This window comes from Rhea pennata, chromosome 8 (genome assembly GCF_028389875.1).
Source record: "Rhea pennata isolate bPtePen1 chromosome 8, bPtePen1.pri, whole genome shotgun sequence".
NCBI classification, from domain to species: domain Eukaryota; kingdom Metazoa; phylum Chordata; class Aves; order Rheiformes; family Rheidae; genus Rhea; species Rhea pennata.
Window position 1 is genome coordinate 27,690,866 of NC_084670.1, and position 16,412 is coordinate 27,707,277.

The window sequence follows — 16,412 nt, forward strand, 5'->3', positions numbered from 1 at the left end:
TTTCTTTATACAGGGTCCCCTCAAGAAATTTCAAATATTTTTTTCCTTTCAAGAAACTGAAACAAGATGACAAATAGTCAAAGCTGTCCTTATTTAGAAAGGTAGTCACAACATGAAATATAGATCCTCTTCCATGATAGAAATGACAGAATGATGACTCTTATCAAGGGAATGAAGCTACGAACATAAAAAAAGCTGAGGGCCATATCAAGCAGAATTAGTTGCCAGAGCATCATAGAAGATAATGAAAGCAGCTTGTCCCCAAAGCTCAAAGTCATTCATTTAGAAAACATCAGATCTTTTTTTTTCTTCCCCTAGAACTTGCATGCAGTACAAGTCTTCACTTCCTGAACTCATTTTCTGCATAGGAGCAACATGGTTTGGACTATAGCATGAATATAATTTTTTTCCACTGGTATCTACACTCATTCAGAAAGATGTGTTGGTTCAACTGCTTCTTGTACAACAGATGGATGGACATCATAAAATATCAGATGGTGCCATAGTAGGCTGCTTGAAATTCAAATAAGACAATGTATTCTTCAGCCCTACCATACAATACCATGGCAAGGCTGAGTGCAGCAAGTACTTCATACTAGCACAGGTCTGTGTCAAATCAATAGTTGTAACAGTGCGTCAAGTCTCGCGGCAGAATTTTAACTGTTCAATTTCATTTAGCTACCGCCTACAGTGCCTGTAGCCCCCAGGAACATTCCCTGAACGCTCAAACCACCAGTTTTAGAATACCAAATATACTGCACAGAACAGCCAGAATTATTCTGCCATAGTTATTCAATTTTCACCCAAGACAGTAAGCAACTCAGAATCCAGTTTTGGAGATACTCCAATACCATAGTGACTACTCAGTAATCAGTTGAATAACTTGCATTAGATAACAGATTTCACTTTTGCTGCACTGCCTTCACACACGTTCCAGGAGGTGGTGCTGTTACTCAGAGGGAATGGACCAAAAACTTGAATACAAGATTTGTGACCTGAAAATACCAGTTGATCTTAACATTTAACATGCCTGTGCAGTTGAAGTACATCAACAGTTCAGAAGGATTTTTGCAAAGAAGTACACAAGTCCGTATGTCCATGCACATGACTCAAACTGAAGACTCAAATTTCGTGCAAAGCAACAAGCAAATACATGTTCAACATTTTTGTAAATACAAAGCCTATTAGCTCCTAATGCCTCCAATCTCAATGCACTTGTTCCAAAAAGAACAGAAGCTCTTTAGTACTTTGCATGAATTCAAACCACAGGCTATCACTCACAGAGAAAGAACAAATCTGTTGTCAACCCATCTGTAACAGCCATCTGGGACAGATGTTTTAAATGGAAACTGTCAAGAGATTTAGGGTCCACAATCAACCTACCCTAAAACTTGATCATTTACCCCCTTGACTGTCCCAGCAAGAAATTATGGAGTCTCATCTGATCCAAGGAAGTAATACTAATATGGAACACTGGCTTCCTTCTCTGATATGTGAGCAGTCTGAAAACCTGATTAACAACACAGCAACATTGTTCTATCCCATTCCACCCAATCCTTCCTGCTTTGAGAGCTAAGGCTCACCTGAATTTTTTATGGGCCTGGAACTAACCATATATAATGCAGAGGTGGTCAGAAAGACTATTTGCTTGATACTATTTATTTGCTACCAAGGACCTTGCTTCCTTAGGACAGCGGAATACTCTTTAAAACAGTTGAATTATCAACAAATACAAACATTTTTCATAAAACTCTAAAATAAAATGATTGGCTATTTGCATATGAATACTCTGAATTCATATATTCGTTATACAGATTTCTTTATATGCCCATTTGGCAGACCCTTGCATTATTTATTTGCTGTTACGCACAGTACACCGATCTACTGGCATTTAAAGGTCTCTACTTTATCCATTACTCAAACAATTTCACTGATCTCTCCAGCACTGCCAGCATTGTACCAATGACACGAGTTCAAGCCTACAACTTGTAACGTGCTAATCACAAAACCAGCAAGACTGAATCCCACATTTAAAGCAGTACGAGGAAGACAGAAGAAACAGTTAATAGGCTGCTTTGCTTCAAACTTCATTCATCTCTATATAGTCACAACTTGATGAGAAAGTTAGTTTAGTGACTCTGAAGGTCAACCTACATTTTGCAAGTTCTAGGCAAACATCAGAGCCGGTGACAGCACAAAATTAAGGTAAACGTGCTTCAGACACAAGAATGGGATTATCTTATCCTCAAAAGTATGAAAAACTATCCAATTAGTCCCACTTCACAACCACTGTCCACAGTCACAAGAGGGACATGACTGCCTCCTCAGAGCTAGACCACACTGCCCTGGAGCATGAGGGGCAAGTTTTGGTTACCTTCAGCCACATCCTACGCAGGCTCAACCTGTAACATTTCCAAACTGTTTTGGTCCCAGTGCCAGGGACATCAGAACTCTGAATCTGCCCCAAGACATTTCAAAATGGCAAATGACAGCAGTCCCTAGCCCAACATCAGCTGACATGGGGAACCATCTAAAACAAGCAATACTGATACAACTTGAAAAATGCACCCAAACGCAACACATCCAAGGTACTTTTGACTACGTTCTAGCATAGTCTAGCGTGGTCATAGAATTATAGAATTGGTAAGGTTGGAAGGGACCTCTGGAGATCATCTAGTCCAAACCTCAAACGAGCAGCCCACACGGGGATCGAACCCACACCCCCGGCATTATTAGCACCACACTCTAACCAACAGAGCTAAACCTAACCCCCATACGTACAGTAAGTTTTAAAGAAAAGAGAAATTTCCTGACACGATGAACATCCAAGCTGCCTAGCAAGGCACAGGCTGTTTGATGTATGTTGCCATACTGTAGTTGCTAACAATCTGCATGCTCTAGCGTGGCCTCATAGGCAAATGGCTTTGTAACTGTCACCATTGACTGTGAGTAGCTGCTTTTGCTGGGAAAATGATCACCAATGTATTTCTCATTCAATAACCTACAAGCCAGTGAGCGCTCAGAAAGTCCTGACAGCATCCTGGGGAGGGGGGGAACCTGCAGGTAAGTTTCGACGGCCAACAGGAGCATGCAAATACATTCCCTTGGAAATCCATTATAAATCGAAGTAACTTCACCTCCCACTCACCGACACCTCTGGATGGCAGAGCAACTAAACACAGAGGTGACCTACAATTCACAGACAAACATATATAACCATCTAAAAATTTAAGCTGCAGGAAAAGTTGAAATTTTGATCATGTCTCACTAGAGAAAAACGTAATTAAAACTGTTACAAATGGAACACTTCCAGCTCTATGAATCTGACAAAGACATTTATGATGATAAAAGAATAATAACGTCCAGTAAAATCCTTCTACATAAAAGCACACCAGAAGAGTTTAATCATGAAAAAGCCAAGGGAAGAGCACTTTAAACAAGTTAAAGTGAATGTGAAACTTTTACAGAAAGGGGGTAGCATGACTTTTCCGTTTCTCAAATTAAAGTTTAAACTTCTCAGTTATCTGTATTCTGTCACATTTTGTCAAAATAAAAATCTCTTGTTTTATTACAAGTCAGAGCAAGTTCTCTCTCAAGACAAGTTTTGATAGAAATGAATTCTTGGCTTCAGTAAAACCAGCCCAGTGTCCCTTCTACGACCACTTAATTTTTATCCTTTGAAGGATGCCTAGCACAGGAAGGAATTTATTACACCATCCACCAACATTACAGTAAGAAAACTGATTTGTGCGCTTTTTTTTATTGATCCATGGAGTAGGTTATTATTTGAGGTAGCATTAACAATAACATCATTACTTAAAGAGAAAAAATATTTCATAGTTTTTAGAAAAAATATTTGCCAGAGTACTGCCATCTATACTAATGTTTGAAGACCAAGCAGTTCAAATATGCATAATTTACTTAAACTTATGAAGATATTTGAAAATAAGAGGCATTTTATTACATTTTTTCCAAAGAAGTATCAATTTGCATAGTGAGTATTAGATCCATCTGGAAAACTGGCACATGAAATAGCCTTGCCCTTTTAAGTCTATACTAGTTTGTAATATCAAGGTCTTCATACATACCAAACATGTGACTTTTGAAGCTCCTATGGGGAAATCAGGGCAAGGGGAGACAAACTACAGAGGCTGCTGAAATGATGACAGGAAGAATCTTAACTCTCTTGAGAATTCATACACTGAATTGTTGTGAGGATCTCCTGTGATCTGTGCCGATTTATTTAAGAATCAGACACAACAAAATAAACTGGAGGAACATCTTCTCTGGGAGGTTCAAAAAGTTAAAAAATTTCACAGCTGATTACACTGACAAACAATTAAAATTCTGGATGTCCAAGCAATAAGTAGCACAGGAAAGGAATTTTCATTGCTCATGCACCGAAGCCGGAACCTGTTTAGGCCTGCACCTGCTGTATTAGCAGAAATTAGAGATGGGAGATTGTGGCCACCTGTAGTTTATTTGCACAAACCATCTTCAGCTGCCCTTTCTCTGTCCCTCTCAGTGACCACTCCTGTTTTTAAGGGGTGTTCCTCTTTTTATTTATTTGCTATGAAAGCCTTGAAAAGGTGGATTTAAGCCTTCATAGATTATCGCTAAGCGACATAGCAGCCCACTAAACTTTCTTGACTATAGCACTTTACCTAACCACAAGGTTTGAAATAAAAAAGAATCTTTCTGGATTTTGCTGAGACTTCAGTGAACAGCAGCACGCCTGAATCAGATACTGCGAGTACGACTCCAGCTAAAACACATTGCCTGCTCAAGCATGATACAGTCTCACACCTCTGGTTCTATGGCTTTAACCCAGAAAGGGAGCAGCATACAGGAAAGAAAAATTCTGGGAAAAAAAAACATTTATAGCACAGGCAAAAGCAACCATGCTTTATTAGTGCATCAGTATGATTTGCTACAACAGATCAGTGACTTATGTAGGCTAAGGCTTTGAAACAGCCCAGTTGCAAAATCCTTCAAGATTTTCCTTCAAGTTTCTAGTACCTTTCTGGACATTGCTAAGTTCAGGACACTATAAAGCATGGACTTCAGAGGACTATGCTACTGTGTGTTCAGAGCCACTGAGCACGCTGTAGGAGGGGACTGTGAAGTAAAAGTGAGAGGGAAGAGAAGAGAAGGGGGGGGGGGGGGGGAAACACATACACACACACACTCACACACACCCTTAAGCTGACTTAGTCACTTTCTCCAGAAAAAAACAGTAATTTCCCAGGAAAGTGTTCTAAATGGCTCAACTTTATCAAGAGACTGGCCGTGAATTTGTCTTCCAAAGCATATTCAGTAATGAAAGATTAATCTGCACTTTACTTTACTCTAGGGGGTTTGAACATAAGATTGTCTCCCATCTTCAAATCTACTCTCCTGAATTTCTTAGTGTGCGATATTTACAATGCCCACTTTTACTTTTTAGATAGCAGCAGAAAAAACATTTTCCTTCGGTAAACAGATTTCAACAGATTGCAGAAACTTGCCAAATATTGATTTTGTTAAGGCCAAGCTTAGTTTGAAGTTGATTCAGTCACACATAGGATGAACTGTTTGTAAAACAGATGTATTACACTGCATTAAAATAGGTGAACTGTACTATCTGAAATAATAAACTGAAAAGTCTATGATAATTGAATATTTTAGAGCAGCAAAAATACATACTTAAAACAGTATATTAGGGAAAATGACTCTAAAATATTTCTGAAAATAAAGCACTGGCCCTCATTTCCATCCAAAAAGAGGGTCAACTTGTATAATTTCTGAAACTAGTGAATTTTAGCATCTAATACACTTTGCCTCTCCTGAAGAGGCAAAATACATCTCTTCATGTTCTCACTGACAACCTCCTCAGACAAGATCACAGGTAGACACACACTGCCTACCTTGTGTGGATGTAGGTACTGGTAGTATATAACCGCAGTCGGTCAACAGATCCAAAACAATTGTATTCTCCTAGTCTTTTCCTCAGAGGCACAATTAGTTAGTTAGGTCTCTTCACACTCCCTAGCTATCAGTTTTTTAATAACCTAACATAATACTTTTGTGTCTTCTATGTTCCTTCCAAGTGGAAGGAACCATTATGCGGATTCAAGTTATAAGCAAAGAGACACACAGCCAGTTTGAGAATATAAGCTTTATTTCCATTGGAAACCAACTTATAAATGTATTACAAGGCATGTAGTCTTCTGAACAGCGCTTGAATAAAGCACACTAAGCATGAAAGTATTATAGAAGAGGCATTACCTGCTTGTAGTTCTCTGGTTGTCTAACAAGATCTGTTTCCATGACAGAAAAGTGTCCAAGGATCTTGTCCATATGAGAGCCGCTAGTGAATAAATGGATCTGAAACAGATTAAAGGAGACTCATCAGTATATAAGGACCAGACCATTACCACCACCACTAGCTACTACCTGAAGGCTGTTTGGAGGCAACTCTGATGTGAACCCATGGTTACAAGCCTATTCCCAATGGAAAAGCACAAATGTAACTACTACCACCGCTAAAACAGATCTTTTTAAAACAGTCTGCAGGAAGTTTTGGCGACATGCTATGAAAAATTATCTCACTTGCAAAATGGTCCATCCAGTATTGTTACCAGAAACACATGCAGGAATTGCCACTGCTGCTGTCACAGTAAAACCATAAGATTTCTCTCCTCATCATGTCGGAGTCCTTTTCCTTATACCAGACATGCTCTCGTGCACAGCACAAAAGAAAGACCCGTTTACAGAGACAGCAGAAGTCTTCAAGAAGTGAAGCATACCCTGACAATAATTTCTGATTTCTTCTTTTAAAGTAGAAAATGCTACCTAGTTACAGCAAGTTTCTCTTTAGCTGTTGTATATTCTTGGCTTTCTTTTACCGGGACCTTGTCCCAGCTGCACTGGTGATGGTATCATCAATTATTTGACGAAGAAGCTCCCCAAGTTAGTCAAGGGAACAATAAAATGCAATTCCTTCTATTCAGAGCTGATCCCTTTGTTACTGTAATAACTGTAGCTGCCAAACAAGATAGCAGTGCACATTTGTCAGACAAGCCCTCATATTTCATTAATATTTCCGCCAGAAGACAGAGAATATTTGCTGCTCTTCTTCTTTTATTCTAATATGAACTTTATCATACACTTGGGTATTGACAACTATTTTAAAGTTGACAGGCACTGGGTAATTATCAACCCTTCCCTGAAACTCAGGAATATTTTAGCATTCCTTTCCCCAAACTCACTTCTGGTGACAACCATCTGTCACATGTGCAGAGTTATGCAGTTTAAAAATAAAAAAAGCACCTCCCCCCACAATGTTCTCTCTTTGTACTGCCACTGCCCATCCTGCTGCGCTCTTGTGTAACTGTGGTTGCCAACTTTTGGGCCTCCGGCACCATGGCTTTCACCCCTCTTCAGAAATATGTTGCAGCCATGTCACTAGCTAAAGTCCAAAACAAATACTTTAAGGACAAGATGTTCCTCTGAGACCAGAATAACTGGATACTGAAAAAGTCAGGTATTTGTTTTTTAACATTCTTGTTATTGATAACCACAACATTACTAAAGATGAAATAAGGCATAAAGAGGGAAACAGTTCTACAAGCCGTTACTGTAAGGAACTTGAACCAAATCAGACTAAGGAGGAGGCAAGTCTGATTTAGCCTTGCACAAAACTTCTTTCCATGAGAGTACAGGCACAGGTCCGCTAAATATTTCTTTTAGAGGACTATCCACTACCAATTTCTGAATGTCCTTGAGCTTAGACAAGCTGCAAAGAGATCAATTTATCTAATTCATCTAAGAGAACACAAAAAGAGAGGCTTGTTCTTAGTCCATGTGTACCTGCAAGCAACAGAAAAAATTACCATAGCATTGAAGAATGAACTATTAAGATCTAATGGCAAATTCACATTAGGAAAAAATCCAAAGACTTTCAAACATCGAAAACTTCAAAACAAAATAAAAATAATTAACCAATACAGCAATTTACAGAGTAGCATGGTAGATTCTTCATGCCAAGATCAGATACTTCTAGCAATTGCACTTCAGCTAGAACATAAATTACAGACAATGAGGTAATCGCCCAGTATCAGCCTCTGCCCTCTGTTACTCCAAACATTGAGACTTTTTCCGTGTCCCTTTATTCCTGTACTATGACATAAGGTAACTAGATACCACCAATCTAATCCACTGCACATTTCTTTTTTGATATTGCTCATCTTAAAGGATGCATAAAAAAACTGAACTGTTCTACCTCCCTTCCTAGGATATATTTCCCAGTACTAGTCTGCATTCTTACTAAAAGCTTCTAAGCATATTACACTTGTTGTCATTTTACCATGATCTGATAATGCTGATTATGTTAAATTCCTCTTCTATTGTCAAATACTCTATTTAAATATAATTTTATTCCTGTTAACCTATGCCTATAATCCACAATCGCACACTTAGCTAAACAATGTTCAACAATATAGGCTGTGTTCAGACTCAACCTGTCCCTTCCCTAGTTCAGTTGCAATCTATGCCCCAGCCTTTCTAGGATGGGGGAGAGCTGACAACATCCAAAGGAAAACCATTAAGTTTTACAGGAGCTCAGGTGTTTCCTAGTTCTTTTCACATGTTGATCGTAGCACAGTACCTTTATGAGACCCCAAGACAAAGCCATATTTAATCTATACAGGTTTCTACCTATTTTTATAAAACTGTACATGGGTTCTCATTCACACTTTTAAAGTAGATGGGTAATTCAAGGCCTAATTAAAAACAACCATTCTCTCCTATGAATTCAAGGGGGATCAAAAACCAGACAGACAGATACTCTACTGGAGCTTGCTAGAAAGAAGAAACAGAACAAAAAGAACCAACAGGCAAGCCTCAACATGGTAATTTGTCTTTCAGGCTTTGATATATTTGAGGGTATTTCAGGCAAATGAGAACCACTAAGAAATTTGAGGGAATAACAGTAGTATTACTATATTAAAATTCAAAGCAGGCCAACCTGCCGAGGTTGAGAGCCATTATAATGTTATTCACAGCTCATAGCCTCAGGCTGCAAACCTCCGCAGCAACAGAGAGGTTAAGATTTCCCTTAGGAATCTTCCCTCCTACACTAGGCCATGTGCACACCTGCATGCTTCAGCATGCCTTCTGGGAGCTGAAGGCACTGAAGAGCAGCTCGTCAAGAGAGCTAGCAAAGAGCAACAGCTAAGTCAGAGCACCGACAAGCAATTCACACCACATGAACCAACGGTAGCTCCAGGGAGGCTTCCCCTTTCCGTAATCTAAGCAGGATGCTGCAGGACTTGATATCATCAAACTGATGTGGCAGCAGGCACAACAGATTACATAGGGGCCCCAGCAATCCCATACGAAAGAAAGGGCAACTTCAGATATCATTTGTATACTTTAAGGAAAAAGTAGTCATATATTTTTGCCTCTTCTCCCTCGTATTTCCCTCTTGCTGCTCCCTTCCCTTTTCTCCAGGGAACACAGTACTATTCCATTAAGACCTGACTCATCACTAGTAACTTGGAAGTCCATGTCCTGACCACCCAAGCCATTCAATGCATTTTCACAGAATCACAGAAGTGGAAAGGCGGTCTCTAACCCTACCTCCTGCTCCAACAAGTATGACTGCCAACATTAGGTTATATTGGTATCTTGAAAACCTTTGTGAATAGAGATCCTTCCTCAGCTCTAGTGACCAGTCTGACCATCATCCTAGGGAAGAAACTCTTTCAAACTCAACCTGAACCTCCAAAGCTGCAATTTGTGGCCCTTTCCCCTTGGTTTGTCTTCTGCCACTACAGAGAAGAATTTGGATCCAACATCCTTGTAAATGCCCTTCAAATAGCTGAAGGCAGGTATTAGATCATCCTCTTTTGACTCTTCTCCACCAGACCAAACAAGTACCACTCCCTCAACTTCTCCTTGGAGTTCATGTCCATCTTAGTTGGCTCCTGAGCATCTTTGTAGCCCCTTGCTGTATTCTCTCTGTACAATTCCTATTTCCAGTAGTAGTCTCCATACTTGTAATGCAAACTGGTAAAGTAGTCATCTCTTGAATACGAATAAAGTTTTAAAGTGCAATATGCTTGTTTCAAAAAGCCCCAAATAGAGAAAATGGCATTTTAGAGCCTGTGTGAGTCACAGAATGAAATCTGTGGAAGTGTCGCCACTACTTGGCAAAAATTATAGCTTGTGATTAGCAGTAAATAAGACTGTTCCACAGTTGAGATACGTAACTTGTTAAGTTATTAAACAGAGCGAGTAAAAGCCATAATTATCATTTTCTAGAGAAAGCCCCCTGTAAATCTGTCAGTGTAATTAAAAAACATAACACTCATTAGCCTTTTGCACACTGTGTTTGTGGTTTATATTAGAAAAGCAACAATTCATACACAAGTCATACTGGGTCAGCTGGATTTCCAAATTAAATACACCAAGCCTCAGTCCTTTGACACACAGTAGATGAGTTTAAAAGTTTTAAAATTAAGTTAATGCAGTAGCACAGTCAAAAAAGAGTCAAGAAATATCAATTATTATTTATGCAGCAGCTAAATTGTTCCCTTTCCACACGCTGTATTCTGTGTTACCATAAACGTTAACATTAATGTGGCAATGTAATGAAGTCCCTTCCAAAGTCACACTTCTGCCTTTCAATTTTCTGCTTTGAATTCTGACTAGAATATAAATCAAAGCACTACACTTCACTCCAGGTCTACACAGAATTCCTACTGTTGCACATACCTATTTGAGCATGCACATATATGAAGGAACTGGGCTCCAGCCTATCTTGAGATAAATACATCTGTGACGACAGCCCTCTATGTACACCACAGAGCAAAGCCTGACCATAAGAAGCATCACCTACATTGCTTATTGCTTCTACTTAGTCCAACATTCCTTCATAGAGAAGGCAGATGCTTTCAGAAGCTGGACAAACAGACTTCTTTTTCCAGATTCTAGCAATCATGGTCCAGGGGGCCTAGTGGATAACTGTAATTTGCCTTATGTTTGTCTGACTACAATAGTCCTAACTTTAACAAATGCTTTTCCTTGAATAGCCCTGGGGAAAAAAAATTTATTTCAAAGAACAGCTTCAACAAAGAAGGTCGTCATCTCCTCTGTCAGCAGTTCAGTATGCTGCCTGATCAGTACATTTGTTCACATTTCAGCGCTTGATTTGGACCATGAGAGTATATACTCATTTGTACTCAAGGTCCCAGATTGGAACTGCTCTTTAACTCTTCCTTGGTCTCACTCACTGCAAGCTGGGGTACTGAAGCTGCCTAATGATTTGTTACTGCCAAGCACTGGACAAACCAGAGAACTGATGATGAATTATGGAGATTTTTGCCTCACCTACTAGAAATCAGCACAGAAAGCTTATCAAGGAGAGAAGATGACAGTAGTTTCATTTGAATTTAACATCACTAAGCCACCTCTCCTATTAGCAGCTGTTTCTAATCTCAGTGCAAAACTTAAGGACCAAAATTTGCACTTACAGTGAATTGTTATTTTCCTTCCCAGTTCAGAAAAGCACATTCACAGCAGGCGATGAGAAGTAAAAGGTTATTTTAGATGCTGCACACATGCAGCACCTGATCTCCCCCTACGGCTGTCAATCAGGCATCTTCCCTAGCAATCAATTCATGCAAAGAACAAAATGTAACCTCATTATAGTTTACAGGATTGCTCTGTCAGACGCAGGATTAAAGCCAAGAAGGCATCTTCATTCAAAACTCTCCTGCTCCAATTCTTACAGCTTCCTGATCAAAGGAATACATCAAATCATACAGGAGGAATATAACTCCTTCTTTGAGAAGAAATTTCTCAAAACCTGTTCTGAGTCTCAAAAAGGTTATTTGTGATGGTTCTGGGTACAACAACAAGTGGCACTGTACCAGTCACCAAACTGTCAACTTTGGGACTGTAGGCTGTTCCCATCCTAAGCAGACATGATGTTCCCAAATGTGTGCAAGTTTCACGTGCATTATAGAAACTGCTACTGTTCCCTGACTTAAAAGCAGCTATGCTTTAGTGTTCTGTTTAGATTTTCTCTAGTAATCTAGAAAGGGAAACAGCATTTTATTTTGCTGTCATTAGTACTTTCAACATTTGTGCCCAATATTTTGAATACACATTTGTGATGAACTAATATTTTGAATCACAGCTTCTAATGTCCTCAGCAGTGGAGTAGTCTGTCTTGCTTCTACCAGACATTTTCTGAGAAAAACGGAGACCGTCTGGCTGGCTGCAAATTGTCTAAGTTGTCAGTCTGCAAAGAAGACTTTTACGTAACAGTTGTAACCTAATATCCATGATACACACTTCCTTTTCTCGAGTTTCTGCCCACTAGAAAAAGGTAGAGGTATTTATATTTAGAGTAATTCACTTGTATCTAGACAAAACGCAAAACTAGCAAATAAGAGTAATTTGTACATTTAGCATTAGTTGACAAGGCTTTAACATAATAAACAATGCCATAGTGAGTCAGAAGAATCATTTACCTTATGCAAAAGTCTGCACTGCTCTTGATGCAGAGCGTGCAAACTCCGCCACTGGAACTTCAGTCTCCCATTTAACCATTGAAGGTATCGGACATCTACTTTGTCTTCTAAAGAATATTCAGGTGCTATTTCAGTCTTGTCTTTCTGGCTTTTAGGGAGATCATCTTCACACTAAAAGCAGAAGAGAACACCAAAACAGTTTAAATTAGCTTCAAAATTTTCAAACTACTCAGTAGTGAAAAGCATAAAAGATATATAAGCCAAAAAGGGAAAATATTTCCAGAAAAGGAAAAGGTAAGTTCCAGCAATGGAGATAAACAGGGACCTTTCAGAAACCAAGACTAATGGAATGCTGAGGGGTGGGAGGATGGAATAAATATCAGTTTCTCAGCTAACACGTGGTGAGTTGTCTTCTCTCCCGTTCTTCCTCCTCCATCCTCAGAAAGATACAAACAGTGATGGATCCTGAGACACTAAGCTTATTCTTTACCCAGATGGGCAAATCACATTTTGACTATGTTCTAATAAGTCAACGTAAAAAACAGATCTAGTTCCTCCATGGTCTTTCTGAAAGAGCTGCAGGCTGTATTCAATAACCTCACTTTGTAAATCAAGTCCTAAGACAGGGATGAGATTGTGGACCTGTGGTTACTCAGCTGTTTTCTTTTCTTCATCCAGCATCTCCCTTCTTGGAGGGGGGGGGTAGGGGGGGGAGACAGCTGATCTTGGCCATGGGGCTACACAGGTGTTCCCAGCTACAGCTAAACAAGCTGTCCTGCCTTGCTTTACTTTTCTCTGGAGTAATTAGGAAGAAAGAAGGGAGGAAAAGGAAAGAGGGGTTTTCTTCTGTTCATCTTACCCCAGTTTCCTATTACTGCAGCAAAAAAAAGCCACTCTCACCTTCTAGATGCAACTTCTCCTTGGCTAGCAGCCTAAGGAAAGCAAGAAACTTTTGCCACATCTTTTTCCCTGGGGAACACGGTGGGAGTTCCACATCCACCAGCCTCACACACAGAGAGCATTCACATTTACAAACAGACCTCTCTCTCTGCTTTCAGCTAAGACTCCTGCAGCTCATGAATTCAGAAGGGAGAAAGGCATGGACTGGTTTAATTCTGACATCAGTAACACCACTTAAAGTAAATCTGAGCTGTCAACTTCATCTAGTCTATAGTAAGTACATACAATGAATACATGCCGTAATTGCAAATTTTTGATTACAGCACATAAGTAAAAGTGTAATAACACAATACTGAAAGGTCTAGGGGGTTCTGAACTAGTGTTCTCCAGCTAAAGTGTCTCCCAGTTGCTGGATTCTTAAGACATTTCTTTATAATAGAAAATTTAAGATGCCTACTTGAAACATGACTGTTTTCAATAAAACACTTAAGCAGATATTTGTACCCAAAGACCTTGGTGGTATTTAAACATATGTGCCTCCCTGCTTCACAGACTTACATGTTCAATAAATCTTATAAAAATTCACTTGGCAGGCAACGCTTGAATGCAATCCCAATTTGGAACCTAAGCTAAAAATGCAAACTGTAAAATGAAGAGATTTTAATCTTGTCTAAATTGTAGATTTCAGAAGAAGTGAATCTGTAACTGATCAAATAACCTCCTAATGCTTGCTTTAACCAAACACCACCTCAGTCGACAGTGTCTCTAATACAGTGAATGTTCATATTATTTATAAACACAAAAATGCTGGTCTGGTCACAAAAAATGTGTCAAGATTACATTTTTTTCCCCTTTGCTCTGTGGTTCAGATAATGTATACTAGAAATTACAGTAGCACAAGGTTGGTAAAGGACTTTTAAAGGCACAGTCATTTGCCTTAAAAAAAAAAAAACAAAAAAAAACAAAAAAAAACAAAAAAAAACTCTTTTGTGTTAACCTCTTTTGTGTGCCCAAATTAAAAGGCAATGTATCCCTTCACCAAAACTAGCCAAGCTAATCCAAACAGAATGCAGCCCTAGCTACAGTACCTTTGTAGTTCAGTCTGCCTTGCCAGCACCAGCACAGTTTTCCAGACTATACAACTTTATTGAGGTGGTTACCAAGTTGTCCTTCAACATGCCAAGCCAAACAAGTGGCTACTACTCGTTACACTGAGGAGACACGTGTAAATAAAACTAGAAGGTCGTACATAAGCAGCCAACGACCACAAAGCCAAAGCCAGAGTCCAGCACGTGTCTCTACCCCTCTTTCATATTTCGGATTCCCAGATTAAAATCTGCATTTTCCACTATGTACATCTTAACTCTTGAGTCCCCTAGATTAGAGGTTTCAGCACAGCACACATACTGCTCTCCTGGAGAGTCATTTCAGGAAGGAATGGCATTAGGCTCAACTGCTTTGGCAGTACAATGACAAACACCACGCAGAGCTAATTTTATTGTAGCAGTTTGCCTTATTAATATTAAAATAAGGAAGTCAGACAATACATTTTTCAATGGGATTTCTCTATTATTCATTTCACAAACCACACCAAAAAATTACATTTGCTATGAAATACTTAGCCTGGCATAAAGTAAACAACAACAATAAAAAAAGGTCTTCCATATTACACTGTGACCTCAATTTCTAGTCTCATCTTTACAATCCAGATACTATTTACTACTCTCCCAGTGAGAGAAAAATCACAAAAATATGGACCATAGCTACAGCTTTTGCTTCAAATATCACAGTGCATTTATCCAACCTATGCAACAATCCGGGTATGCACCTGTATTTACCTCTAATATGCAGGTAGTGCATATTATTTAGTTAAAGTCATAAAGTGAACAAGGCAACTACCCAAGGTTTAACTTCAATTAAATTTCAGAAAAGAAAGGACTCACACCACATGCTCGCAGTATAAAATGTCGTGTTCTGAGTCTTCTTCCATTACACCAGCAATACCAGAGCTATCAAGCTATGCTTATCAAACAGGACAATGTGGGCTCCCCAGAGCACCGGCGATTAGTGCAACCACTATGCAGAAGCTAGAATGAAGCTCCTCCATTTCACTCACACTGTAACTCACCCCAAATGCTTTCTGTCCTAAAAGTTCAAGGTACTGCTGCTAGAAGTCCTCAATTATCTATTTACAAGATTCAGAAAAGCAAGCACAAGCCTTATAAAACACATATGCACATATTCACATAAACTTTCTTCAAGTTACTTCTTGAACTTCTCTGCCCACAATTCCTTAGAACCCCACGGGGAAGGATCAGGGCAAATAACCACCTTAGCCCCACACTAAATAGGTGCTCCAGGACAGAACACAGCACCATTCCAGCTAGGGCAGTTCACAAACTACAAACTTTAACTGAGCTCGTAAATACACCTCTGGCATAGTAAGAGCTAAACATCGTTTATGACCTAAAGCATATATTTAAAATTTTTTGAAACACTCTCTAGATTTCAAGCTCTAATGTCACATGAGTTTTATCACGAACATTCCTCCCTGGCTATTTCAAGTCCAATTATTATGAAAAAAGCTGCTAAATCCTTCTGAAAACATGTGAATATACTTGTGATTAGACAATGCAGCAAATGCAAGGAAAAAGGCTAATACAGTCCTGATGGCAGAAGTGCTCTGGCCAGACAAACCAGATCCACTTTTGACTAGATGTTTTTACGGACAACATAAAAGAAAGTAGAGGCACAGAAACAAGGCACCCTAGTATTTTTATTTCACTGTTTGAACTACATTCTAGAGCAGGATCCTTTCTTAATAAACTCAAACCGGGTAGTGACTTGAGAGAGAAGGAATTACGACGGCATTTCCTATGAACACTACTTCAGGTGCTCCACAGGGACCATGCGCTTCACATATTAGAGGGAGTGTTCTTAATTTGCTCCTTTTGCCTATATAGGTACGTAACACAAACACACTTAACACAC

General features: G+C 39.3%; 1 protein-coding gene across 1 annotated transcript in view; it reads right to left on the reverse strand.

The window, feature by feature from the left end:
- The window catches only part of TEDC1 (tubulin epsilon and delta complex 1), a 74,244-nt gene that overhangs the window by 42,217 nt on the left and 15,615 nt on the right, over positions 1-16,412 (reverse strand). Inside the window, exons 3-4 of the mRNA XM_062581353.1 lie at positions 12,522-12,692; positions 6,268-6,366 (exon numbers count right to left, since the gene is read on the reverse strand). Coding sequence (XP_062437337.1) covers positions 6,268-6,366; positions 12,522-12,692 — 270 coding nt within the window. The remainder of the gene's footprint in view (positions 1-6,267; positions 6,367-12,521; positions 12,693-16,412) is intronic.